This window comes from Gekko japonicus, unplaced genomic scaffold (assembly GCF_001447785.1).
Source record: "Gekko japonicus isolate JY-2015 unplaced genomic scaffold, Gekko_japonicus_V1.1 scaffold3317, whole genome shotgun sequence".
Taxonomy (NCBI): Eukaryota; Metazoa; Chordata; class Lepidosauria; order Squamata; family Gekkonidae; genus Gekko; species Gekko japonicus.
Genome location: NW_015162574.1, coordinates 40,027 through 67,742, shown reverse-complemented (window position 1 = coordinate 67,742; position 27,716 = coordinate 40,027). Strand labels below are relative to the sequence as shown.

Below are 27,716 nucleotides of genomic sequence, written 5' to 3'. Positions count from 1 at the left end.
TGTTATCTAACACTAGCCTGAATAACCCAGTTTGACCCAAGCGTCAGGGCTTGTCAGCTAAGCAGGTCTGGCCACAGTTAGTACTACCAAGGAAGCCTGGGGGTGCTATGTGGAGGAAGGCAATGGCAAACTACCTCTGCTCATCTCATATTTGGAATGCCCCATGGAAGGGGTGGTCATAAGTCAGTAGTGACCTGATGGCAATTTCTTCGTCTCTTCTTCTCTAATGCTGAATCTGTTACCACCAGGGGTGCTGATAGGTAAAGACTGGGGGTAAAAAAATTCCAGGGGCCCGGATCACCCTGAGGGCCCAGATGATGCTGGGTAATATTAGAAGCTTTTGTTGTTCAGTCAAGTCTGACTCTTTGCAACCCCATGGACCACATCACGCCAGGCCCTCCTGTCTTCCATCGTCCTCTGGAGTTTGCTCAATTTCATGTTTGTTAAATTGATAACACTGTCTAAACATCACTGTCTAACCAATGGTCTATCCAGTCCAACACTCTGTCACACAGTGGCCAAAACACAGGTGACATCAGAAGGTCAACCAGTGGGGCCAAAACACCCAAGCCCACCCACTCCAGGGCTGGCGACTGGAGGTGCAAGCCTCCGGCCGCCGGGTCCGTTTCCACCCCCCCTACTCCTGGACCGGAGACAGGAGGCAGAAGCCTCCGGTCGCCCGCTCCCTTCCCCTCCCCCACCACCCACTCCTGGGCCGGCAACTGGAGGCCCCCCACTCACTCCAGGGCTGGCAACGGGATGCAGAGGCCTCCGGCCGCCGCCACCGTTCCTCCACCCCCCTCCCACCCTCACCCACTACTGTTTACCTTACCACCATCCAGCCTATGCGTTCGTTACAGACCACATCTTTCTAGATCCCGTTGTATCAGTTTCACAACGGGCTTTTCTGCTAGTTTAAGATAAAGCAGCAACTGCCTCAGTAAACAACAGAGTTTCAAGATGGTGTTGGAAGGGGAGGGTGTTCTCTGACCTCCCTAGGAAGCGCATTCCAAGTGAGTAACTGCCATCAACAAAGAGGTTTTCCTGTGGGCTACCTGTAATCTTTCCTGTATGGAACTACAATTACTAAAAACTGATGACTGAAAAATCCCTTAGACTTAGAATGTAATGGAAGTCACCTAATTAGTTAAATATTATTTGTGGAAATCAATAAAGTAATTAATAATTGTGATTAAATATTACAACCAAAGAGTACCCTTGTGTGGGCGAGTGGTAGTAAAATAATGGGTAGGCTAAATTATTTGTAGGCTAATGCTGTTTTTATTTAACTTGCCAACATTTTTGTTGCCAAAAATTTGTAAGCCACCATATTAGTCCATGCAAAATCCAAAAACAAGAACGAAATTTGTGTAATACCTTTTTTTAGGAACAACAAAATTGACACAAAACATTGCTCAAGAGTGTTTGTTTGTTACCAAACCATAGTACTGGCTCTTTGGGTTTTGTGCATGATTAGTGAAAAGAAGAATATAATGTTATCTCAGGAGGCATACAACTATGAGGAAACAAGTCCCAAACTTCTGTGCAGTCATAAAAAGGACAACAGCAGCACACCAAACCAGAGAAAATAGTAACAATGACACTTTCTTTTACTGCCTGAAATTTGGAAGGGAACCAATGGTGAGGCGTACCATCCCTAAGGATAGTGAAGGGTACCATCCCTAAGATTTTTATAACATTTTTTTTTGGGGGGGAGTGGTTTGGATCTTTCCTCTGGTGCAAGAACCTTGCTGTTCTAGTGAGGAGGTGTGTCCCACCACAGCAAGGCTCCTTGCACCAGTACAAAGCACCACCATTAGTTAACTGTATTCCTAGCACCCAATGCCAAACCTGGAATTGTGTTTCCTACTAAACCAATGTAGATATCATTGGCTTGATTTCCCAGCATTGTTATTAAAGAAATGAATTGACAAGAGAATCCATGCAGTTCCTCCATAGAGGCATCGCTAACCAGCTAGGGCATCTGGTGTCAAGGCTAGGGCAGAATAAGATTACAGTCATCAAATAAGCAAATTTATCCATGTCTCATATTCATGCCATCCTGTCAGGTGTGCAGTGCAGTGTATTTATTTAGGAATATATCCTACTGAATTCAATGGGATTGACTTCCAAGTAAGTGTGTACAGGACGGCAGCCTAAAACTGTTTTCACTAGAATTAGATTTTAACATGGTCATTGCACAATAAATAACGTTAGCTTGGCAATGTGGAGAACAGGGATTTTTTAATTTATTTTTTATTTTTTTTTTGGTATGCTAACATCATGGTAAATCCCCAATTTAAAATAGTGGGGTCTCTAAGTGTGGAAATGCCATAGCAGGATCAGATTACTTCTTTCAGCCTTTAGAGTCTATTGTACCTGGGGACTGTGTGGCTTAACAGCTCTTTAAGTAGTTCAAAGGGGACTGAACTGCACTAGTTGGTACAGCAACATAACAACAGAAAGAAGAGGTCAGAAACAGGTCAGGCAGTGGAGAACAGCCCCATAAAGCAAAAGAGACATGCCCCAAAGGTGAGATAAAATAAAATGGGGGAAGAAAAGGTATGCCAAACAAAGCAAGAACATTCCAGGAGCTCAGTATGGGTATGCAAGATGCAGTTGATGATTTCAGAGGAACCACAGTGTGCTTTTCTATTCATTTAGAAAGAAGGATCCTAATTAGGGAGAGTGAAGATAGATATCTAGGGCGAAAGAGTGGGGAAAAAAGTAACTGGCCCTCTGAAAATCTAGATCAGGTTTAAATGGTGCAAAAATGATAACCTGGCAAGCTCGGGAAACTCAGTTCACACAGAAAGAGTAATGAAATATGAGGTAAAGCCAGCAAGCGACAATAAAGTACTTATACACCCTGAATGGAACCTGGAAAATGGCTCTCGTATTCAACAAATCTCAGGTTTCTTACAGCCGTCAAGGAGGAAGCAGTGATATGCTAATACACCTGCTCAAAATGCAATTGGTTGCAAATTGTGTGCATGTTATGTGTTTCTAAAACCAGTTATTTAGATTTCATGGAAGAGTGTGTGATGGGTTCCCCTCCAACTATAATTCATACCCTTCTTATGAACCCACATTGGAGTCCTAAACAGAGTTCTATCATTATATGCTCGCTGACTTCAAAGGACTTAGAAGGGTGTAACTCTGTTTAGGATTGCTCTGTCAGGAGCTCAGTTAGGACATTAATTGAAACCATGGATTTATTAAAACTATGGATTTTTAATTTAAGAGATGCTTTACAAAGAATAATTAAACTTAGAAATATAAAATAAACACACTACTTGGCAAAATGACTCAGCTTTTGCATTATTGGTTTCCAAATCAGTTTGATCTGTTTTAATGGATCTGTGGATTGTGTCATTATCAGAACTCTGGACACTGCACTAACAAGGTATGGCAGATGTATATAACACCAAGTTCTGGAACCAGGATTTAAAGTTGGCTTATTAAACACGGTTAGTTTTAACAAAGGTTTCACATGACGTATAAACATGGACATTCTGGCTTGATCTCTGGCCCCATAATGCAAGCTGAGATACTATCAAAGTATTTTGTGAGAAATGTATGAAAGCAATGAAACCAGTGTGTGGTGAACAAAGCAGGATTTGATTGTCTGCAAGCCATATCTTGGCTGAACAAACTAACCATGGTTTTGCATTATGTCTAAACCAAGCCATTTTTCTCTGAGAAGTACTTGTGGAACTCTTCCATCTCAACCACAAAAAAGGAAGGAAACCAGTACAGAGTGAGAGGAAGAGAAATGTGCAACACTCAGATCCAACTCCTTCATGTTTACCAGGTGTGAAGAAATGTGTTTTTCCTGGGAGGTTTGAAAGGAGCAAAACCTCCACTTTGCATTTTAAAACATTTCTCCCCCTCTGGGCAGAGAACAGGCTGGAAAGGAGGAAGTCAGTCAATGGTCTTCCAGGCTCACCTCAGCTACCTCTTAAGAAATGCTAATAGGTCTAGCTAGAGACAATGGGATGGCCAAGCTTCCCCCTTCTCCCCGCTTCTTGCAGGGAACAGAGATTTGGAGGAATGAAAGGCTAAAGGGACTCCAGGAAGGAAATGTCTTGGAGATCTCCAGAAAAAGCCTCTTTCACCTGGTGTGACCAGGTCAATGGGAGGAGAAACAGATATGATAAAAACTCCTTTCAGCAGTTTTTTAGCAGGAAGGAGGTCTCTTTTCCTTGGGTGCTGCGTCCATAAGCACACAAAGACCTCTCTACTGGGAAAGCAACCATTGACCATGTGCTCACCTCAAGAGCTGGAGCAAGCTTCAAGGTAATGGTAATTCTGTAGGGATCTGTAACATCCTAACCAAAAGGAGCCCTTCCTATTTTAACATCTGATAGGGCATGTATAGAGAAAGGGACAGAGGATTTGTATTTTACCCATTTCTTTTGCAATCCCTTGCTCAGTCTGGTGCTGTGCCAAAAGTATGCTTGTAAACACTTTCTTTTTAATAAATACTTTATAACTTTGGATGCTGGTAGTCGTTCTCTGTACCATATAGACCCCTACCATCTTGGACATGCTATTTTACAAGGAGCGCTGTGGGAGGCAGGCAGTTGGTAAGTGGCTATTCCCCCAGGAGCACACAAGGCAATAAACCATCCCTGTGGTGACCAGGTCCTGGGCAGTGGGAGACACTGAGGCAAAGCCTCAGAACTTGGAAGCGAACCTGAGGGTCCTGACCCTCCCAGTGGGCAATTCTGTACAAAGGCCAGGTGGTGGTGGTGAGCTTCCCAAGAGAGAAAGAAAAGCCTCTCCAGGTGTGACAAAAAAGAACAACAACAGGAGGGCAGGGTGGAGCTTGCAGGCCAGAGCAGGATCTGTCACACTAGGTATAGACTGCAGCAGTATACTTGGCATCACAGTCTATATCTGCCCACTTAGCAACTTACCTGGTCATTCTGGACCAGGAACAAATAGGTGGACTATAGGTGGACTATAGGTGGAGCACCAGAAGACTAGTTACTTGGATAATGGGAGCACCATTGTAGTGTTGGAATCAACACTTCTTCTGAAATAAAATTAACATTTAAAAGTAAACATTTCCCCCCTTTTGGGAGAAATTAGTTATTTTTATTCAGTGCACAGAGTACTGCTGTGCTGCCACAGAAAAACTACTTAATTTTTTTCCCTCCATGGAAGCTGATGTTGTATTTTAAGAATTTGTTGTACATATTTACTCGTTGCAAGAGAACTCCTTTAGACAAGTGAGATTAAAAGATAAATCTCATAGGAAGATGTTTTCTTATTCTTTCAGAAGTTTGAAATTTGTGCTGTTATTTTTTAACTCTTTGTAGAAAGAGTTAGGAGAAAGGTAGGGTCGAAATATTTAAAATAAATAAAAATAAATTATGTTTAAGAGGGTAACTTTTAAATTAATGATACTACCAAATTGTCTAGTGTACCACATCTTCCAGTTAATTCCAACTCCTGATCAAGAGCCAGCCCCCCCCCCAATTATGGAAATACATGTAATGTGCAATATACTTATGATTACAGAATATATAATGGAGCTTTCCTGGCTTGTTTAATTTAGACTGCATCTGTTTTGTTAAAAACTGAGACTGCAAGAACTAATGGCGAGTCTCCCCTCCCTTTTATTACCTACATGTGAAGGTAGAAAGGTGAAGAAGAAAATAAGATGGTGAAAAATGGTACAAAATAAAAAAGCAGAAGAGGAAGAAAATGCACAGCATTAAGAAACTAGGTCAAGGGTCAGTAAAAAATATAAAGTTGAGGACAGCATCAACAAGAGGAGTAAGAAACAGAATTTTAAAACTATGTAAAATTGTGACGTGCTAAGGCTGATGATAGTGTGTGAGTTGCTGAAGGGACTATTTCATGCTTGTGCAAGAATGTTCGATTCCTAGCCAGGAGGAGAATGGGATGAGAAGATCAGAGTTCAGAGGGTAAGAGTAAAAGGCAAATAGAGGAGGCTGCTACGGGGAGAAATTGGACTTTGGTAGAAAGGGGAAATGCATCCTGCCAGAGACGAAATCTTGCCAGAAAGCACACTAATTACCTGAAGGTAAGAAACTCTGCTTTTAGAATTAGAAAATAAATTGGACAGCCAGAAAATTGTAGGAGCAAAAGGAGAAGCCAAAATAAACAGTATTAAATCAAAGCAGAAAATGGAGTATGCTTTTTGATTTCCAGAGGCAAATACTTTCTCCCATGTTGACAAATGAGCCATGTAAGAGTTTCTGGGGTGTTAATGCTTTGGATCGCATTTCAGAGGGGCAAAATACATTCATTTTTGACTTTATGTTACTGGAGGAAACTGTGTTTAGGAAACTGGTTTTATGCTTGCTGTCTGTTGGCAATAACTGAAAGTTCTGGTTAGTAGAAGTCAGAACATTTACAGTGCAGTCGTAGGCAGAGTGAAACCCTTCTGAGCCTGTTGATTTCAGTGGCCTTAGAGGGGGTGTAGCTCTGCTGGGAATTCATTTATTTATTTTAAACATTTTTTATGCTGCCCTTCCACCGAATTCAGAGTTAAGAAATTTCAATCATTAAAGTATTTCAAATATTTTAAAAACCTTTAAAATACAAATATATAAACATTAAAAATTAAATAAAACATAATATAAACATATAAAATATAAGCACATAAAAAGACACATAGAGGGAAGAGTGTTGATAAGATTTCCTAAGAACAATTTTCTGGGAGCAAGCCCCATGAAATAGACTTGAGTAGGATTCCAAGTACACCTACTTAGGATTGTGCTTTTAGTGAGGGAACACCATACAAAACAAAATGTCATCCCCAGATTGCACTCCTAATATTACTGATGGACTGGGGGCTCGTTTTACTTCATTGTTATCATTGATTACAGTTACAATCTGTTATCCTGCCTAAGATAAGCAGATTTGTGTACCTTCAGTTTTAATGAGATAGAAATAACTTTGTGTGTAAACCTTCAATTGAAATGAACTCTGCTGAGAAGCTTTTAAGTTTGAGTGGATCACCTGGTTTTGTCCCAGAGGTCATTTCCCCCCTGTATTCCACTCTCAAACTTTGGCTTCTGTAAATCCATTTCTGAACAAAACATTGATTCATTCTTCATTTATTTGTGTTAATCTTACTTCATAATGTGTTAATATTATAGTTTATTTTCAATTTTTCCTCATAATTCCTGGACTGTGCTTTTAATGCTAAATTAATGTCAACATTGAATCAACCTGTGTCCTGGTATAACAGATGTTGCTGATTGTGTGCAGTAAATGCTATAGTAATAAGGAACAAGTTAACAATGAGAATGTACATAATTGTAATTTGGAAAAAGGCAATCACCAGCTGCTTATTTTTATGACCCCACCAAATAAGAACAGTCCTATAGGAATCAGCTGGATCTCTGTATCCTATTTCTAGCAGTATCTAGATGCAGATAAATCACATTTTTAAAGAATTAGTACATCTCCGTAGCACACCAATCTATTTCACTTGTATTAGTTTCTGAATACAGGTAATCTGGAGCCCTAGTAAACAGCCAGTTAAGTTTGGAATGCAGATCTAATAACTATCCAATAATTAATGGAAGACATTGGTTTTAATTTAATTAATAATCAATGGTTCATATTGGAGAAAAAGAACCTGATTGCCTTGCATAGTAGATATAGCCTGGTTGTTCCACTGCTGCTAATTGAATTAATGATTAATGAAACTATTGAATTAGTAATATTAATTAATGGAAGTGGCCACATTTGATCCTTGGATGAGCACCATCTGGCTACTAGCTTGATGTTCACTAAGACTCCAATTTAACCAAAGCCATGGCTGAAGGTTTATAAATTCAGAAATATGTGAACAGTCGTTTTGACTTGATGCTCTAACTTTGATAGGGGCCATGAATGGTAGGGCATCTGCTTTTCATTCAGCATCTTCAGTTAAAAGGATCAGGTAGTAGGTGATGTGACAGAATTCAACCTGAGGTGCAGGAAAGCTGCTGTCAGAGTAGACTGGTCTGACACAGGCTAAGGCAATTTTGTGTGCTGCCTTGAGCATTTCTCTTGAGGACAGGAGGCATATACATTTTCTAAACAAAAGAAATGTAAATAATGTGTGCTGGTTTATTTATTTTATTTGGGATATTTTTATTTATTTATTTATTTATTTATTTATTTATTTCACTTTTACCCCGCCCTCCCCAACAAGCGAGCTCAGGGCGGCTTCCAAAAACTGATAAGCAGTATACATTTTACAGTAATAGAATAAAATACATCATTTAAAAACATAGACAAGTCAATATAAAGCATTCATTTGAATGCGATAAAAATAAAGGGCAGTTTAGGGACACATTCAGCGGTGCCACCGCGCTAGGTCGTGTTGGATCGGAGTTCACACAGGGCGCTGCTGGTAGGACGTCACTCCTAGCTGATAGCCTGCCTAAAAAGTTCTGTTTTCATGGCTCTGCGGAACTGTGACAAGTCCCACAGGGCACTGATCTCGGCAGGAAGCTTTTTCCTAGTCCTGGTTACCATCAACCTGACTTCCTTTGGGCCAGAGAGGTCCCGGTGGTTTTGGGATCCTGATCGAAGTGCTGTCTGGGGAACATACGGGGAAAGGTGGTCCCTTGGGTAGGCCGATCCCTGACCATAATGGGCTTTAAAGGTCAAAAACAGCACCTTGAAACAAATCCAGAATGCTATTGGGAGCCAGTGCAGAGTCTTAAGCACAGGCTGGATGTGCTCCCACCTGGGGACACCCATCAACAGCCTGGCCGCTGTATTCTGCCCCAGCTGCAGCTTCCGGAGTTGCACCAAGGGCAGCCCCATGTAGAGAGCATTGCTGTAGTCCAACCTCAAGGTGACCATAGCATGGATCACTGCAGGCAGATCATCGCGTTCGAGGAAGGGAACCAACTGCTTAATCAGCCGAAGATGGTAAAAGGCTGCCTTGGCAGCGGCTGCTACCTGGGCCTCCATTGTTAAGGAAGCATCCAGGAGCACTCCCAAACTCCTGACCCTCGAAGCTGGTGCCCCACCGAAGGCTGGGAGTGGGATCCCTACCTCTGTACTGCTCCAATTCAGGCACAGGACCTCCGTCTTTGTCGGATTCAATTTCAATCGACTCAGTCTAAGCCATTCAGCCACGTCCTGCAATGTCCGGTCTGGATATTCCGGGGTAGAGTCAGACTGACCGCCCAACATCAGATAGAGCTGGGTGTCATCTGCATATTGGTGACAGCCCAGCCCATGCCTCCGGGCAATCTGGGCAAGGGGGCGCATATAGATGTTAAATAATATTGGGGAGAGCACAGCCCCTTGGGGCACACCGCACACTTGTGGGTGCCTTCAGGACTGCTGCTCCCCAATGATCACCCTTTGTCCCCGACCTTGGAGAAAGGAGACAAGCCATTGCAAGTCAAGCCCCTGAATTCCCATGTCGGTGAGATGGTTGGCAAGCAGCTGATGGTTGACCGTGTTGAATGAAACCGACAGGTCTAACAACAGCAGGACTGCCGTCCCGCCTCGATCCAGATGTCTCTGGAGGTCATCTGTGAGAGTGACCAGTACTGTCCCATGGCCAGGGCGGAAAGGATCTAGCATGGAAGCGTCATCCAGAAAGCTCTGCAACTTTATCGCCACCGCCCTCTCAATTAACTTCCCCAAATAAGGCAAGTTGGAAACCGGCCGATAGTTGGCCAATTTGGCCGGATCCAGGGATGGCTTTTTAAGAAGGGGGCAGACCATCGCTTCCTTGAGAGCCCCTGGGAACAGTCCCTCCGAGAGGGACTTGTTGATAATATCCATGAGAGCGCCTTGCAACCCCTCGCGGCCAGCTTTAATTAGCCAGGAGGGACACCAATCAAGGCGGCAAGTGGTTGGGTGTACAGTTGAGATCAATCTGTCAACTTCCTCTAGGCTGAGTGAACCGAAATAATCCAGAATGGGACCAGAAGACGTGCATGGAGCCTCAAGTTCACTCACTGTCTCAACTGTGGCGGGGAGGTCGCAGCGGAGCACCAAGACTTTATCTGCAAAGTAGTTTGCAAAAGCCTCACAGCCGATGTCCAATTCCCAAGTGTTTTGTCTGAATTGTGGCAGAGCTGTTAGAGACTGAATTGTTCTAAATAATTGTGCTGGGCATGAGCTGGCAGATGCAATCGAGGCTGTGTACAACTCCCTCTTTGCAGCTTTGACTGCCACCTCATAGGATTTCATAAATGTCCTATAAGATGCTCTTGTTGCTTCATCACGAACATGCCGCCACTGTCTCTCTAGCCATCTAAGCCTTTGCTTCATCAGCCTCAGCTCCTGGGTATACCAAGGAGCCAGCCTAGTGCACGGGTGCAGAGGGTGTCTGGGAGCAATCTCTTCGATGGCTGTCAAGAGTTGGTTTTGCCAGTCCTCAACTAGCTCATCTAATGAGCCACCAGGTTCTCCCTCAGGGCACCTCGGAACCCCTCACAGCCAGCTTTAATTAGCCATGAAGGGCATGGATAAAGGCTGCAAGTGGTTGGGTGTACAGTTGAGATCAATCTGTCAACTTCCTCTAGGCTGAGTGAACCGAAATAATCCAGAATGGGACCAGAAGACGTGCATGGAGCCTCAAGTTCACTCTCTGTCTCAACTGTGGTGGGGAGGTCGCAGCAGAGCACCAAGACTTTATCTGCAAAGTAGTTCGCAAAAGCCTCACAGCCGATGTCCAATTCCCTAGTGTTTTGTGGCAGAGCTGTTAGAGACTGAATTGTTCTAAATAATTGTGCTGGGCGTGAGCTGGCAGATGCAATCGAGGCTGTGTACAACTCCCTCTTTGCAGCTTTGACTGCCACCTCATAGGATTTCATAAATGTCCTATAAGATGCTCTTGTTGCTTCATCACGAACATGCCGCCACTGTCTCTCTAGCCATCTAAGCCTTTGCTTCATATGCCTCAGCTCCTGGGTATACCAAGGAGCCAGCCTAGTGCACGGGTGCAGAGGGCGTCTGGGAGCAATCTCTTCGATGGCTGTCAAGAGTCGGTTTTGCCAGTCCTCAACTAGCTCATCTAATGAGCCGCCAGGGTCCATGGGGTCCCACAGAGCCATCTGAAGCTGCACTGGGTCCATTTGGCTCCACGGGCGAGCTAAAATACACTTGCCACCCAAACAGGGTAGGGGTGACACATTCACTCGGGCCCTCAGGACATGGTGGTCCGACCATGGAACTGCCGTATACATGGCATAATTTGAAGAATGAAAAATGATGTCCCTTCTGAATGCCTAGAATGTTGGATGGGTACTCTTCATGCTTGTGCTCAATGTTAGAATATAATTGTAAGAATGGAAATAGGTAAACAAGGCAAGAAGGATATCTAGGTCTGGAAAGATGCTGTATGCCCCTTTTGCACTTAAAAAACAACAATCCTGGGCTGCCCATTTTAAGTCATTCCTTTCAACTTTAAAAACTTCTACACCCCTCCTTTAGCTTCCATGAGTCAAGAAAGGAAAGGATCAGGGAGATTGCTCAGGCTTGAAAACACAAGTTTAAATGTGGTGGTGCACCTGCTATTTTCAGACACACAGATTGTAGAAACAATAATGCTGCCTGCGGCTTTCTGATTCTGCAAGTATGAATGACACTATAGAATTTGTTACTGCTGTTGGAGCAGTGGTGGAGCACAGAAGTTGCTGATATTGCTTTACAGTGAAAGCGTGTTTAAAACTAATGGCTTTAGGGCTACAGCAGTATGTTGCCTTGAAAAATGCTGGATCTGAGAACTTCTCACTTTCCCCTTCTATTCCCAGGCATTCACTTTTAAAAGCTCTAAGTCTGTAACTCAGCAGAAACAGCAATAATCTTCACATCAGATGCTAGCCAATATGTATGGCATTGAATCTAAATGGAGATTTCCTCCTCTTCCTTTTCATTTTTAGAGTGGGAAATGAATAACTTGGAAATGGATCTGTCTTCTAATGGCTCACCAGTAACCATTATAGAAAACATTGCCTCGCAGCTAGTGTGTAGCCCAGTGGATAAGAAAGTTGCTTTGCGGATGGATGAAGAAGATGAGCTCAGACACTTCCATGAATATTTCCACATTCCCAAAGCGAAGGATCTGCCTCCAAGTAAGAGCTGCAATTATACTGAGGTGGCTTGGCATACATTGATCATAAATCTGCAGGAATTCTGAATAAAATGCAAGAATACAATACAGCACTTATGTGGTGCTTATGCTATCATTCAGCCCTTTTGAACAATATGGTGACTGATTGAAAATTGTAGGCAGGAGCAGTTTTTCCTGATGGATTCAAGCTGCCTTGCCTCCAGGCACTTATCTCCAAAGCTGCTTCAATAAAAGAAAATTTTTGCATTATCAATTTTCTCGCTGTTGGATGAAATTCACTAGGTCTTGTTAGCCAAATTGCCTCAAATCATGATCTAATATGGGGAGTTATGATCTTAAACCAGGCAATAGGCGACTGCGGGGGTGAGCATCTATGTATACAGGGGTTCTGTTTCCTCCAGACACACCAAATAGATGCTGAGACTGGCGTCGGTATAAGATGATTTTGTTTACTGAATATATTTCAAGCATACAACAACACAGGCATACACACAATTATACAGCACCTAGGAAATATAGATAGAAGAGAATAGCACATTCGCATTAGCAGGATGTTTCGATGATGGGAGATACTCTACCTGTCTGAAGTTGGATGGAGCGAATCTCAGGAAAAGGATGGGACTATGGGGTGCTGGGGAGAGGGTCGTGTCCTGAACCGGCAGGTGCACGATGAGACTCTGTCTGTGCAACCAAGTGTCGGAGGCTTCGGGTAGGAGGGGGTCAGGTAAGCAAGCAAGAGTGCAAGTAAGCAAAAGCGAGAGCTGGTGTTGGGCCCTCACTTTTATTAGGAGGTTGAGGGGTGGGCTAAGCTTGGCCACCTCTCTTGGCACACCTCCTGTTAGTCCATCCCCAAAAATATGCTGACTGGTGCTGGGGTTGAAGGTCTGGGGAGTGGGCAATGTTAAACCTAATGAGAAACTAGTCTGAACAATGGCACCTGATGGGATTATGTCCTGTGTTGGCCAGAGCCATTGTTTCCTTGTTGTCTTATGGCTGTGGTTTCAACTAGGTGATGTATTAGGTGGGGAAAAACATGTTGCTTACATGCAAGGAAAGGGGATTCTTCATGGAGTCTGGGTCCCCTGTCTTCTGGCCCGGCATGGCAGCAGCCTGGCTTCTTAGTGCTATACATGGCTAGGGAACTGGTCCATCTTATTGCAGGTAAGAAGGTTGATGACATACAGGAACTATGGACACATCATCTCACAGGAAGGCTTCCTTCTTCTGGGTGCGTGTCTGTGGCTGGCATCATTTGGAGTCACCTTCTCATAGGGCAACAGTCTACCATAAAGATTCCATTTGAAATGAATGGATGTTAGCACATGAACAGGTAAACTGCAGTTGTGTTTTTTAGCCTTTTCATTGATTTAAAGTGCTTCTATCCCATGTTCATCCACATTTGCTTCCAAGGCAAAACAATATTATATAAGATCAGTAATCAAAATTAAATAAAAATCAACCCGGAGGCAAGAGACCAGGATAAAACAATACATTTGTAGAAATTTCAACAATATTTGTAGAAGTCTTATAAGAATCCTTCAAACCAGAAATATTCTACAAAAAATAGATGGTGGGATCTTTCTTTCTGAACCTCACAACCAGTCAAGAGTTGCAAGTCTGGGCTAAATGGGTTGTAAATCTGACTCTGTTAAGTCATTCACCAAATCACTAGAAATCAGCAAAACTCCTGGTTTTTTTCCTTAATTCTTTGGTGCTTAAGACTCACAAGATGAATTTTTACGGAGAGGAACTTCTATACTGTGGACTACAAAGAAGAAAAGGTCTGGGTCTGGTACCTACCCCCCTCCCATTGTTTTCAAAATGAGAGGACACAGAATGGGCCATCAGATGCTGATGTAAAATAAAGGTTAGGTTCATAATGGAATATGTAATCCTTCAGATACCTCTGTTCCAGGCTTCTGAAAGTAATGCTAACAATGACCAGTACTTTGAAGCGTGGCTGGAAGCAATCTGCAGGGAATATATCTTAAAAATGGTAAGATGCCTATAGATAACACCATCAAATGTCATTACTAATATATTTCCCACCATTTGAGGCTTGCAAATAGGGATAGGCATGTATGGGGGGGAAAGTGGTTTCTGACATTTCGTAGTTTATGGCAAACCCACAAACCAAACCATGAACCATCACAAACTAAAAAGGCTTCATATGAACTGAACCAGTTTCTGAGGTTTGTAATGTGTTAGAATGGCCCACTGGTGTGCTAGAGACACCAAAGTCAAAGTGGTTCTTCAGTAAACTGTCTTCTACCTGTCCTCCAGATTTGGTGAATATTGGACTTTGGGGATTCAAGTTATGCCCCCCCCCAAAGAAGGTGCCCCCAGGAAAGTACTGTCTGGGGAAATAACAAGCACAGGTTCAGGAGTATAGAATATACTCTGTGCAAACTAGAGACATCAAGGTCACAGGGAACTTGGCATGCTCTTCTGCATGCCCTCCAAGTTTTGTGCATATTGGACTTAGTGGGTCCGAGTTATGTCCCCCCAAAGATGCCCCAAGGAAAAGTGCTTTTGGGGGAAATGTCAAGTGCAGGTTCAAAATGGTGGAATGAGCTCCTGGAGGAGATCAGGGCCCTTCAGGACCTTTTGCAGTTCTGCAGGGCCTGCAAGATGGAGCTCTTCCACCAGGCTTTCAACTAGGAGCTGCCCTTCCACTATTACCATCAACGAGTCCGGCCCTTGGTTTTTAACATCTGCTCATTTTCATTGAGTGACGGAGGACGACACAGAGCTGGAACATAGCAGTTGTCTAGATATCTGAATGTGCTTTACTAGCACTTTAGGATTTTATACGATTTTATATTTTTATTAAGTACTCTACTGTTGTATATTGTTTTATTGGCAATTGGTGCCATTGTTGTAAGCCGCCTTGAGCCCGGTAGAAATCGCATAAATAAATAAATAAAAATGTATATAGAACAGACTTCCTACGAGCTACGTACACCCTGCTGCTCCTCTACAATCTCTCCAAGTTGGATGATGTTACAACATGTTACAGACCCCCCCCAAAAAAAGGGTCTCCCCAGTGGCCTCTCTGGAAAAGACAGTGGCAGTTCCAGGAGTCTATGGAACAGCTCATAAACAAGCCAGTGACACCAGACTAACAGGGAATTTTCACCTGAGCACACCCCCCAGCCAGGCAATGAAGCAAGGCAAACATTCTCCCTATGCTCGCAGCCCCCCCTCCAAGCTTCCAAAGGCAGATTTTGAAGGACAGAAAGGCACACCCAAAATTTTGATGGGGGTCCCCCAAAATAACCCCACGGCAGCTTGTCAGACAACCCAGCCAGACACCACAAAAAACGGAAGCATGCCCATAATTCTCACAGCCCCTCAGCAGGGCTGAAACACACAAGTCCAGAGTATACAACATTATCACCCTTGGTGTATTCTATTCTGCAAAGAAATGGAAACACACATGTTGAGCTGGCACATGTTGGGTGGCCGCCCCCCCCCCCCCCATCTCCAAAGGCAGGTCCTGGAGGACAAACTTTCAGGGTGTTGAAATGTTTCCAAACAGTAGCCTGGAAACGGCCACCACAATTGGAGCAGGTGGAAGGCACAGTTGCTTTCACAGCCCTGAGTCCACTTTAGACCCAAACCTGTAGGTGTGCCATGACATATGTAGATATGGTTGCTCAGAACCCTGAGACCACCTGAGACCCAAACCCCAAAGCACGCAATTTGTATGTAGACATGGTGGTTCGAAGCCCTGAGACCAGAGACCACCTGAATTAGTGTGAGCTAACTCACAGTTTTTTAAGTGTCCAGCTCACACATTTTTGTCTTATCTCAGGAAGGATGGCTCCAGAGCAAACTAATCCATGCAGTAGCCAAATCATTTGCTTGCAACCTTAATGCCAGTAGCTCACAAAGTAGAATTTTTGCTCACAAGACTCCACAGCTTGGAGGAAGCATTGCCTGAGACCCAAACCCAAACTAGCATGCAATGATGTGTGTAGACATGGTGGCTCAAACACCTGAGAACCAGCTGAGACCCACACCTGAAAACAAAAAAAACAACAAAAAAACCCCCAACGTAAGTAGACATGGTGGCTTGAAGCCCTGGCCCCATAAACTTGTTTGACAAGGTTTCCAGAAAGCCAACCCCCCCCCCAAAAAAAAACAGTTGAGTGATGGGGAACAGTTTGCTTTCTGCTTCTCAGTTGTTTAGGGTTGTCTTGTGCTGTCCCTTTAAACTTTAAAGGGGCTGCACAAGACAGCCCCCCCAAAAAAGGTGAGCAGCAGGGAGGCACTCTTCTGCAGTCACTTCAAACCCCTGCTTTTTGTTCCATCCATGAACTGCTTTAAAAGTTCATGGAAGTTTGTGACGATGTACCTGTCATGAACTTCTGTTCACAGACCATGAGCATGGCAAAAAAAATGTTGACATGGTGGCTCGAAGCCCTGAGAAGGGTTGGCCATGCACAGCAATCACCTCCTCAATGACACAAGTGAGTGTTTCCGGGGCCCTCCCCCTAGCCCTTTCAGATAGCACTGTCATGTCAGTGTCCCAGGGGATGTCCTCTTGGAGGGTGACCTGGAAACGGTGGCCCCGAGTCTACCAAAAACCCATAGCGTGCCCACAAAGTGTGGTCACCAGAAACCCAAAGCGTGCCCATGCTCATGTCAGTATCTGTATCTATACTGGCAAGCTGTCAGTCTGCCATGAGCAGCAATGTCAGATCTGGATGATCTGGTTATGACAGTCAGTGGTCAGGTGACAGGCAGATTGCATCAGACTCTGCACAATCACCATGACTAGGCTTTATGTAAATTACTGTGATTTGATTGGTCTTTGTAAATATAAATGGAGAGCTGTACAGTGCTGAACATCTCCTGTGTGGGATCAGTTGTCTGCGAAGCACCTTGTCGGAGTGAACTGTGAGTTGGACTCAGAAAGGCTGTAAATATACTCCAGTGTAAATAAACTGTAAATACTCTAAACTACTCTGCTACTTTTCGGCGTCTCTAACTACCGTCAGCTCATAGCCTCCCACCAAGGCTGAAACGCACAGGTGCAGACAGAGCTCCCCCACCCCCCCAGAGCATATTATTCTACCCTACCACTGGGTCTGGAGCGTACCCATCCATCAGGGTGAATGTTTCTATTCCAAGGATAAATGAAAGCACCTGTGAAGCTGGCAGGGTCATGCCTCAAATCTAAAAAGACAGGTTGTGAAGGACAGAAAGGCAGACCAGGCATCCCCAGAGGTTTGATGGGGGCTCCCCAAGATAACCCCATTGGAGCTTGGCAGACACCCCAGCCAGACACCACTAGGAAGGGAAACATGCCTGCAATGGTCCCAGCTGCTCGCCAGGGCTGAAACATACCAGTGCTGCAGAGCACACCCACAAATGGGGTGTATTATTCTACCCTACAACACACAGGTGCAGACCATACCCACTGCCTGGAGTACATCCACTACCCAGGGTGTATTATTCTACTCTGCCTATAGAAAGACAGGTGCAGAGCACACCCACTAACTGGGGTGTGTTATCTACAGACAGGTGCAGAGCGCACTCAGTAACCGGGGTGTATTATTGAAGACAGAGCACATCCACCAACTGGGGTGTATTAGTGACAGACACAGGCAGAGCTCATCCCCCCTTCCCCGAGTGTATTGTTCTAATCTGCAATGGGTGATGTAGATGTGGTGGCTTGAACCCCTGAGACCACCTGAGACCCAAATATGGGAAACCTCACCTAAGTCAGACATGGAAAGGATTGACAGACTGAGAGCTCTTTCTTGATTCTGTGGATGGTGGTGCATGGCTGTTCAGCCACCCAAGATTGAGCTATAACACCTCTGTGATGCCCTTAGATGTCTGGGGCTACACACGTGCTACACTGACTGGCTCAGCATGTGTCACAATGCTCATAGCCCCCCCCCCAGGTTGAAACACACAGCCTGTACAGAAAGGACAGACAGAAAGGCAGACATCCTCAGACTTTTGACAGAGGCTCCTCAAAGCTCCCCACTCCTCCACTTGCAGCTGCTGGATGACCTTGGGCAAGCCATAGTTCTGTTAGAGCTGTTCTCTCAAAGACAGTTCTGGAAAGAGCTCTCTCAGCCCTGCCTACCTCACAGGGTGTCTGTTGTGGGGAGGGGAAGGGAAAAGAGTTTGTAAGCTGCTCTGAGTGAAGGGCGGGGTATAAATCCAATCTCCTCTTCTTCTTCAAAGTACCCCCACAGCAGCTTGGCAGACACCCCAGCTAGACACCACAAGGAAGGGAAGTGTGTTCACAATACTCAAAGGCCCCATCAGGTCCAAACACACAGATCCTCTGGTCACAGCCCACACCTAGCTGAAATTTCTGATTCTTCACCATTAGCAGAACACGTTGTAAAGATAAGAGATCACCTATTGTGATTTGAATTGTACAAATGCAATGAAAAGGGATAGTTAAACCGGGGCTTGTTTGTATGGGGAGATGTTTATTGTGGTAGATGTTTGCTAAGGTGGATGTTGTCCCATTAGGTAGGTGTTGTGCTATGAGGTAGATGTTGGTTCATGAGGTTGGTGTTCTTTTTTTTTTAATAAGGTAGAAGTTGTTTGGGTTGGGTGTGGTGCTAGCCCAATTCCACCTGGCAGAGGCAGCCATCCTCCAACTCAAGCACCAAGGGCACAATCCCTGGGCCACATGCTAGATTACCCAGAGAGGAGGAGAAATGGGGAGACTCATGGGAGACAATGGGAGGCCTGACTCTTACTCCACCAGGTCCATAGAGGGGTGACCCAGCAGAGGGAGACTGATCTTCAGGAAGGCCAACTTGTCCATCCTGGCTGAGTCCAGGCAGGAGCAGTGAAGACTGACAATGTGTCCCAGGTGGGAGAATACCTGCTCACTCTGGATGCTGGTGGGAGGGCAGGAGAGGAGATTCATGGCCACACAAGAGAGGTCAGCCCAGATTACAGCCTTGAGTGACCAATATTTGAGGGGATCAGCATTGGTGATCTCAGGGGACTCAGCGAGGGACTCCCTCACCATCACCTTTGCGGCCGTATTCTTCACCATGGCATGCCTAGCCTCCCCACCACTGCTGCTGCTGACCTCCCAGTTCACCACTGACAACCAGTAGCGGGGCTTCTGCCTGGTTGGGCTCTTTGAGGCAGAGGTGCTTGGATGCAGCTCCTCCTCCCCTTCTCCCACTTGCTGTTCCCTTTGGTCATATCTGCTGGCCTGAAGCCTCTCCACGCCTTTACGGAGCTCATGCTTCCACTTAATGAGCTCTGTATTACAGAGAACAATGCTACCTTTAATCCATGGGTCACAGATACAGGCTAGCTTGTACTCCCATTCTTTGCAACATGGTGGTGATGCCCACTAGCAACCTCTGTCAAGGCCTGGACCCATGGGAGTACAGTTGTCCCCTTGGGGCCTGGCTGCATTGTGGAGGCCAGCGCCCTGTCCAGCCCTCTAATCAGGGGGATGACTTGCTGCAGGGTGGCTGTATGGACACAGAGCAAGTTGGCGGTGTTCTGGAAGGGCTTCAGGACACATACCATTTAGGAGATGGGCAGTTGCTCGAGGTTATGCTGAGCTCCTCTTCCCCATGCAGGATGATCACAGAGGAGGTGACATCCTGCACCACACTCCTCTGCTCCCCCAAACACACTATGATGGCATAGGTGGAGTTCCAGCAGGTGGGTAGGTCCTAGATGAGTTGGTACTCAAGCTTGTCCCCTCCCCCTGCTTCTTGCACAGCAGACACACAGCCTTGATGCTATGTGAGAAGTGGGCAACCAGGAGCTGGCAGGTCTCAAACAGGCACTGCAGCTCAAGAGTGGCAGTGTCCCAGGTGGCCCTCACAGTGCTTCCCAGCCCCAAAGCATTCTTCACCACCAGATAAAGCTTGTGTGCCAGGCAGATGATGTCCTTTGATGTGTGCAGCCTTCACCACTGCCAGCATGTTGGTGCTGGCATCTATGACCAAATAGCCATGGACAATGTTGCTAATGCCCACCCACTCCCTAAGGCTACTCTGTATCATGGCGGTGATGTTTTCTGCCATGTGGTCTGCATCCATCCCCTGCACATGGAGCAGAACCACTTTGTAGTGGCAGGACTGTCCCCTCCTGGGGCCAACAGTCCAGAGAGTGTGGTCCTTCAGTTCCCACTAGGGTATGGTGAAGGAGAGGTAGACATGCTAGCGGCTGTTCCAGAGGTCCAGAATGAAGTGGACAGTTTGGCCTTGCACTTTGGAGAGCTCTGCATTGACCATCACCACTGCAGAGCAGTGCATGGTGGCAAAGTCTCAGGGGCTCATGGTCCTCCATGAGGGGACAGAGTACCAGGAAGCTAAGTGTTGCAGCAGCTGGTGAAAGACACCATGAGGGAGAAGGGTTGGCCATCCACAGCAATCATCTCATCTCCACTTGTCCTTGTTGATAGGCAGTGGGCCTCTTCCTCCTCCCACTACTCACCACTCCTTCCTCTGGTGGCAACAAAGTGGGGTGCACCTTATGGAGGTCCCTGCAGAGAACCAAGGAAGTCAGGTGTTGGGTGTTTGTGCTCCTCCAGACATGCTGCCAAAAACTCTTTCATCTTAGGAGAGCCCCATGGACAGAGTAGGGGAAGGAGGCTCTGAGACCCGTGATGATGCCCTGCTGGGCAGGGCTCTAGGGACACAAGCTGGTTTTGGTGCCCAGGGACAGGAGCCTCTGGTACATGGAGGGGAGGGCTTCTTCCCCCCTTGACAAGCACCCCTTTCACCCACTTTTACATTCATGGCATTCACAACCAGGATGGATGGGTATAAATGTGGGCCCTTGACAGAGAAACCCACCAGCTAAGCTGCTGTGCTTGGCTGGAGCAGAGTGACTGGGTGGCTCAGAGCCCTGAGACTACCCTTGACACCCAAGCCCTGGGAGGGTATATAAATGTGGGCCCTCCTCTGATCAATCCACCAGCTAAGCCTTTGTGTTTGGCTAGAGCAGAAAGACTGGGTGGCTCAGAGTCCTGTGTCCACCTCCCCACAAACCCCAACAGCAGAGAGCACATCACTATCAGGAAGAGTGGGGGGTAATAAAATCTGGGTTCTCAGCCAAAAAGCCCAGTAGCTAAGCCCTGCTTCTCAGTGTGAGCAGAGAGACTGGGTGGCCCAGAATCTGAGTCCACCTGCACCCATACCCCAGTAGCAGAGAACAGATCATAAGCAGAAAACAATGAATCTGCTTTGCTTTTAACTATCTCCAACCCTCTCTCTTTTTCTGTCACCAGCCAAAAGAAGAGAGGGTGGGAGCTCTGCTGACTGAATATATAGTATTCTGAGCCCATAAAGCAGAATGCAAACTCTGTGATTGGCAGCTGGCAGTGCCTGTTAAGCTTTGGAGGACTCCTATTGGTGTTTCCAAGGCTGGAGAATTCCATCCCCCTGTTGCCTTGTAGTTTTGAAAACAGTTTAATTGAGCGGCACCAGTCTGTCTGGAAATGTACCCATTCATGAACCATTGCGAACAGCACTAAAAGTTTGTGAAAGTTCTCCATGAACTGGCCAATATTCATCACAAACTTTAGATTGTGAACCAGTTCATGCCCATTCCCTACTTCTAGATAGCCAAAGTCAGTCCACATTGCAATAATCTAATATGCATGGGAATCCTGGCAGATTGCAGTTGCTATCCACAATTAGAAGAGAAAGCAAGATGTAATTCCCCCCCAACCATGAAAGTAACTATAACATTCTTCCATGATTGCCCAAACTTTGTGTTAAGCTTTAAAAAATCATGTGCATGTGTAAGTTGGCCATGGTAGTTCATTCCTTCTGCAACAAGTCTGATAACATGGAATCCATCGGCTAGTTCCATGATGTGGCTGCTCCTCACAATGAAGCAATCATGTGAAACAACATGTGTTTATGCTGGTGTTTGTCACAGTTGCCCCCATGCTACCTCAAAATGACAACAGGGATCTTTTATTTATTTTATTTATTTATACATTCGATTTATTTACTGCTCTGATCCCAGCTACCTCAAAATGACAACAGGGATCTTTTGAAGTGTCTTGATAAACAATCTGCATGTCTGCAGTCTGTGTTTGATTGATTCACCACATGGAGCAGCTTTAATGCCTTTTCAAGCAACCTGGTTGTTTTATGTGAAAGTTGGTGGTATCAAAATGCTTATTTTGGAGGAAGTTTTAAGACCCCTCTACTGACTTTGTAATACTGTGTTAAAAGGAAAATGTGAATATTTTCTTCTAATGATAGCCTGAATATTTGTGCTGTTTTGCTTGCTAACTGCCTTGCAAATAAATGTATAAAAACATTACAAAGTGTACTCAATGTACTCAATATTTAGCTAATGCAGTACTAAGCAACAGATAGTTCTACCAAGGTCGGTGATTCTGAATATACAGATTTACTTACTTTCTTTAATTATACAGTATGTTTCTCTCTAAAGGTGATCCAAAGCCTTTTACATTGTTCCCCTCTCCTCCTTTTGATCCTCATCACAATTAGGGGTGTTCATTGGGCATAAATTGAGCTGAAAAAATACCCCAAAATACATTACAAGTATTTTCCAGGTATTATTTAAGCCAAAAACAGATCAGAGAATCAGATAGGCTACTGGTACAGCTGAACCTCAATAAAGTTGAATTTTTCGGCTTTTATTTGGGTATATTCAGCTATACCAAATGGCTGGTGGGGTCCTCTTGCAGCTCGGTTTAAACTGAGCTGCAAGAGGAGCCAGGCCCAGCTGTGGTGATGTGGAGCTTTCAGCTTCTGCCACACCACAGGAGAAGCCAAGTCAGCCCCAGGATCAAGCTGGCTTTTAAAGAAACCAGTATTTTTCTTCTTGGGTCTATTGGACCAAAATAAAAATACAGAATTTCCGAAAACTCCCAGATCCAAATACCATACTGATATTGGAATCTGGGATTTTTCAGAAATACCCCCCAAAATTGGGTCCAATAGATCAGAACTGAAAAATATCATTTTTTTTTGCACACCCCTAGTCAAAATCCTGAAAAGTAGGCTATCAATATACTGGTTACTTCAATCAGGGGTGGCCTGGGAGGAAAAAAATGTACCTAGAAAAGGATACTGCGCCATGGCTCACCCTGGCTCCCTGACAGAATGGGAGGTCTCCCTGGTCCTAGTCTGATACTTTAACTACTAGACTACACTGGCTCTGTATAGATACTTTGTCTTTTACAGATGTCACAGTCTGACACTTTAACTACTAGACTACACTGGCTCTGTATAGATACTTTGTGTTTTACAGATGTCACAGTGTGACTTTCATTTTGAAACATGTGTTTTTAAAATTTTCATGTATCATGGTAATATGTTTATTGTGGTTAGGACAGAACCATCATTCACATAAACTAATTCTTTCTACATGTCTTTTTAAAGTTTGTCTACCACAAATTATCTAATTAGACAGTTTGATTGATTGGCTGTCTCCAATAGCTTCATGCTAGCTTACTGATGTTGCTTAACAAAACACCAATCTAAAGCTTCCAATCACTTATTTATTCTAGGGAAGCACCAGCTCAAAAAGGAAAACAGAATCTTGACACCTCCCCCATCATAGTTCAGTACTTCAGCCATTATACCATTCTGATTATATGTATATAAAACTAGAAGATCTTCTAGACCGAGGAGCTGAAAGCCTGCGCCTGTAATGCATCACACATACAAGCATACCCTCTGAGTGAACACCAGATATTTTGCTTTAGAAAGTAAAGCATGAGGCATTTACCACCACCACCACCCAGTTGGAAGAAAGAGACAGACACCAGCTCGGGTCTAACTAAGGGCCACTTTATTAACTATTTACACTTTTTGTGGCAAGGACAAACCCCAGTGCAAAAATAGGTCAAGCCCCAAAACTTAGTAGGGAGGAGCTTAGCCAGGCTGGTCCCCAAGGGAGTCCTCATTTTCAGCCCTGGGCCACAAAACCCAAAGGTTTTGACCTCCAACCAGGAGGCTGCCATATAGCACTCACTGAATACATTTTCCCTTTTCCTGTACTAACCTGTGACCGCCAAGGCCAAGCCTCTGTTTAGGACTTTGCATCTACCAGGCAGCCTAAATCCACCTGCAGCCCTTGCTGCAAGTCCTCCAAAAATATAGCATTGCCCTCGCAAACAGTTAGCTCACATTCTATCTACCCTACTCCTTTTCAGCTTTTCCTTGTCTCTCTCTTCAAGGTCTTCCTTCTCCTTCTCCAGCAAACTGAAGAGAACGGTGAACACATCCACATACTCCCTTCTGAATATCTTGTTCCATGTTGCAAATGAAAGATGATTCCCCTAAGGGCATGGCCTGATCCCTGAATGGCAAAGTTTTAATGGGGACTGCTTCATATGTCATCTCCCTTGTGTCTGGAGTACCCCCCCCCTAACCTCCCCAGGGGACTACCTTCAGCTGCGAGGATGGTGATGTAACACTCCCCACCCTACCTGGGGCACTAGCTGACCCATCCCCCATGCCCAGCTACGATGTCTTGTGCCTGTGAGGTGGCTGGGGATTTGAAGGCAGCCGGCTGACCCCAGGATCCCCAAGGCCATGCAGGCCTGCCAGAACTGCACTCAAGTCTGGCTTACCCTCCTCAACTGCAGGAACTTCTTCCGAAGCCACTTCAGGCTGCTGCCTCTGTGGCTTCTGCTCCACTCCTTACCCTTCCTCTAGGTGTGTCATGACTGTAGCCCTTCCTTTCGGTCCCCGAGGACTCGCTGCACCTGCCCTCCAAAGCAGACAAACATGCTAATACTTTTGCTTGAAATCTATTAGTAGTTTGTATAGTTTGTCTCCTCCCACATACCACCTTGGCAGGAGCCAGAGGCCAACCCACATGAACTCCTCCAACCCAGGGAAAAAACAGGCTCTGATTGCCCCCTGGCCTCAACTGGCAGCCGCCAGACACCGGAAGAAGATGCTGCCTCCACTGCTGCCAAACTGCTGCATAGGCTGTGGTTCTGTCCTCTCTCAGAGCTCCGATCCTCCTTTTCCAAGCATGCAGGTGAAAGAAGAAGAGTGGGGATGGAGCCATTCTTAACTCTTTACCAGCTCAGCCCCTCTGCCATGATGCTGTGATGCTGGCATCACACATCCCCTACCTCTTCCTCCTTCCAGGAGAGGCCAAGTTGCCCATGACCGCTGCCAGGGTTCTGTGACCGGGAAGAAGCCAAAATTTCAGTTCAAGAGCCCATGATCAACTTAGGCTGCATGTTAAACCCTAATTTAAAGTGGTTTAAAAGCTCAGATAAACATTATCCCTTTTCAAGGATTGCCTACCTGAGAATTTTAACCTGGACCAGAGGTCAGATTTTGAAAATGAATCACAGACATCACCGAAAAACCTGGATTTGTTGACATAGAGAATGAACCACTTCAGCAGTGCGGTGAAGACGTTCTTGTCTAGAATGAATTTGTTTGTAGTGATGTCTGAATGTGGTGAAAGAGCAAACTGGCTTATGCTGTGCCTTACAAATCAGGATTCTAAACCAGGCTTAAATTGTGGTTTAGTGTCCTGGTTCTTAATTAAGAGATTAAGCCACAATTTGACATTTTGTTCATTCAGACATCCTGGAAAAAAAATGGTGATTGTTTCTGAACCAAAAAGACTTCAGTGTTCAAGTTATGTGCAACAGAAGCATGTGAGAGTCTGGGGGATAAACGGAAGCATATTCTGGCTCATTCTTATCATGATCTAAACAAGGCTTGTTCTTGATGTCTAAATGCAGCCAGTGAGTTTATATCCATCCTTTGGGATGGCACATCTTCTGGGGATACTATTAGCAGAAATGTACATATCTTCTATTAAGATGACTGTACATTTCCAATACTTGGGAAATAATTGTAGTGTTCCATTTGCTTCTGCTGTAATATTCTGCTCCGTCCTGAATGTCACAGTGCAAAAAGATTATCGACATGTATGGCAAAGATTCAGAACTCCCAAGTATTATAATCACGTCCTCCAATCTGATGACTGTTGTTTTTCTTGAGCTAAAGAACAGCAGCGGTAAATCTAATTTGTATGGTGTATATCACAATCCTAGATGTCTCACTATTGAAGCTAAAAGTGATCATCTAAGTCCCTTTATACTTACATAAAACACTGTATAGTATTGTCTTGATAGCATCCCATAAAGCAGATGTGTGGCTTAAAAGAAAAAAATAAGCTTATAATAATACCCTAAACTTACCTTCAAAATGTACCTCTTAGCGACAGTTTGCAATTCATAGTCATAACATAAGTCAAGGGGGAAAGTTGCCAAGCAACTTACCAAGTGCTACATCCCTAGGGAGGTGGGGGGCAGAGATTCGACAGATCCAATAGAGAAACGGGGTAAAGGAAATGCAATATACTGAAAGTCCAGCTATCTTAGTATTTGCATGTAGAAGTCCTGTTTGAGTATCTTTTTTAGTATGAAAACATTTGGCCTGCCATTATACCATAGAAAGAAAGAAATACATATGCAGTCACTTAGCTCCTCACATGTGGAAACAGGTTTCTGCATGGGGGTCTCCCATGAATTCTTCCAAATAGTACAGAAGTGAGTTGTGTGACTCCCTGTAGTTTGTTTTTGGGCTACATGGGAGTGGGAGAACTAATTCAATTACTGCCTTTTCCTGCTTCTTCTAAAGAGGTCATTATTACCATAGACAGCAATATTGCCTATTTTTAGCAAGTCTTTGCAGGATATTGAGTTTTTCTTAATGCTACTAGCTTTATGTCGGATATGGAACAACTGATTGGTTTAGCATAGGAAAAGGAGTACGACAAGGATGTATATTGTCACCTTGCTTATTTAATATATATGCAGAGTACATCATGTGAAATGCTGGCCTGGATGAATCACAAGCGGGAATTAAGATTGCTGGGGAAAAGATCAACAATCTCAAATATGCAGATGATACCACTCTAATGGTAGAAAGTGAAGAGGACCTAAAGAGCCTCTTGCTCAGGGTAAAAGAGGAGAGCGCAAAAGTGGGCTTGAAGCTCAACATCAAAAAAACTAAGAACATGGCATCCGGCCCCATCACTCCTTGGAAAATAGAAAATAGTTGTGGAAGTAGTGACAGACTTCATGTTCCTGGGATCCCAGATCATCACAGACTGTGACAACAGCCATGAAATTAAAAGACACCTGCTCCTTGGGAGGAAAGCGATGGCGAACCTAAACAGCATGATAAAAAGTAGAGACATCACCCTGCCAACAAAAGTCCGCATGGTCAAAGCAATGGTATTCCCAGTAGTTATGTATGGCTGAGAGAGTTGGACTATAAGGAAGGCTGAGCGCCGAAGAATAGATTCTTTTGAATTATGGTGCTGGAGAAGACTCTTGAGAGTCCCTTGGACTACAAGAAGATCAAATCTGTCAATCCTAAAAGAAATCAACCCTGACTGTTCCCTGGAAGGCCAGATAATGAAACTGAAGCTCAAATACTTTGGCCACCAAACGAGAAGGGAGCACTCACTGGAGAAGACCCTGATGCTGGGAAAGATTGAAGGTCAAAGAAGACGGGGACGGCAAAGGATGAGATGGTTAGACAGTGTCATAGATGGAACGAACATGAAATTGAGCCAACTTCAGAGGACGGCGGAAGACAGGAAGGCCTGGCGTGATCTGGTTCATGGGGTCGCGAAGAGTCGGACT

At 44.8% G+C, this 27,716-nt stretch overlaps 1 protein-coding gene across 1 annotated transcript in view; it reads left to right on the top strand.

The window, feature by feature from the left end:
* LOC107106303 (kynureninase-like) overlaps positions 1 to 27,716 on the top strand; it is a gene marked incomplete at its 3' end in the record, with an annotated part of 86,474 nt that overhangs the window by 28,232 nt on the left and 30,526 nt on the right. Inside the window, exon 2 of the mRNA XM_015406433.1 lies at positions 11,889 to 12,080. Coding sequence (XP_015261919.1) covers positions 11,889 to 12,080 — 192 coding nt within the window. The remainder of the gene's footprint in view (positions 1 to 11,888; positions 12,081 to 27,716) is intronic.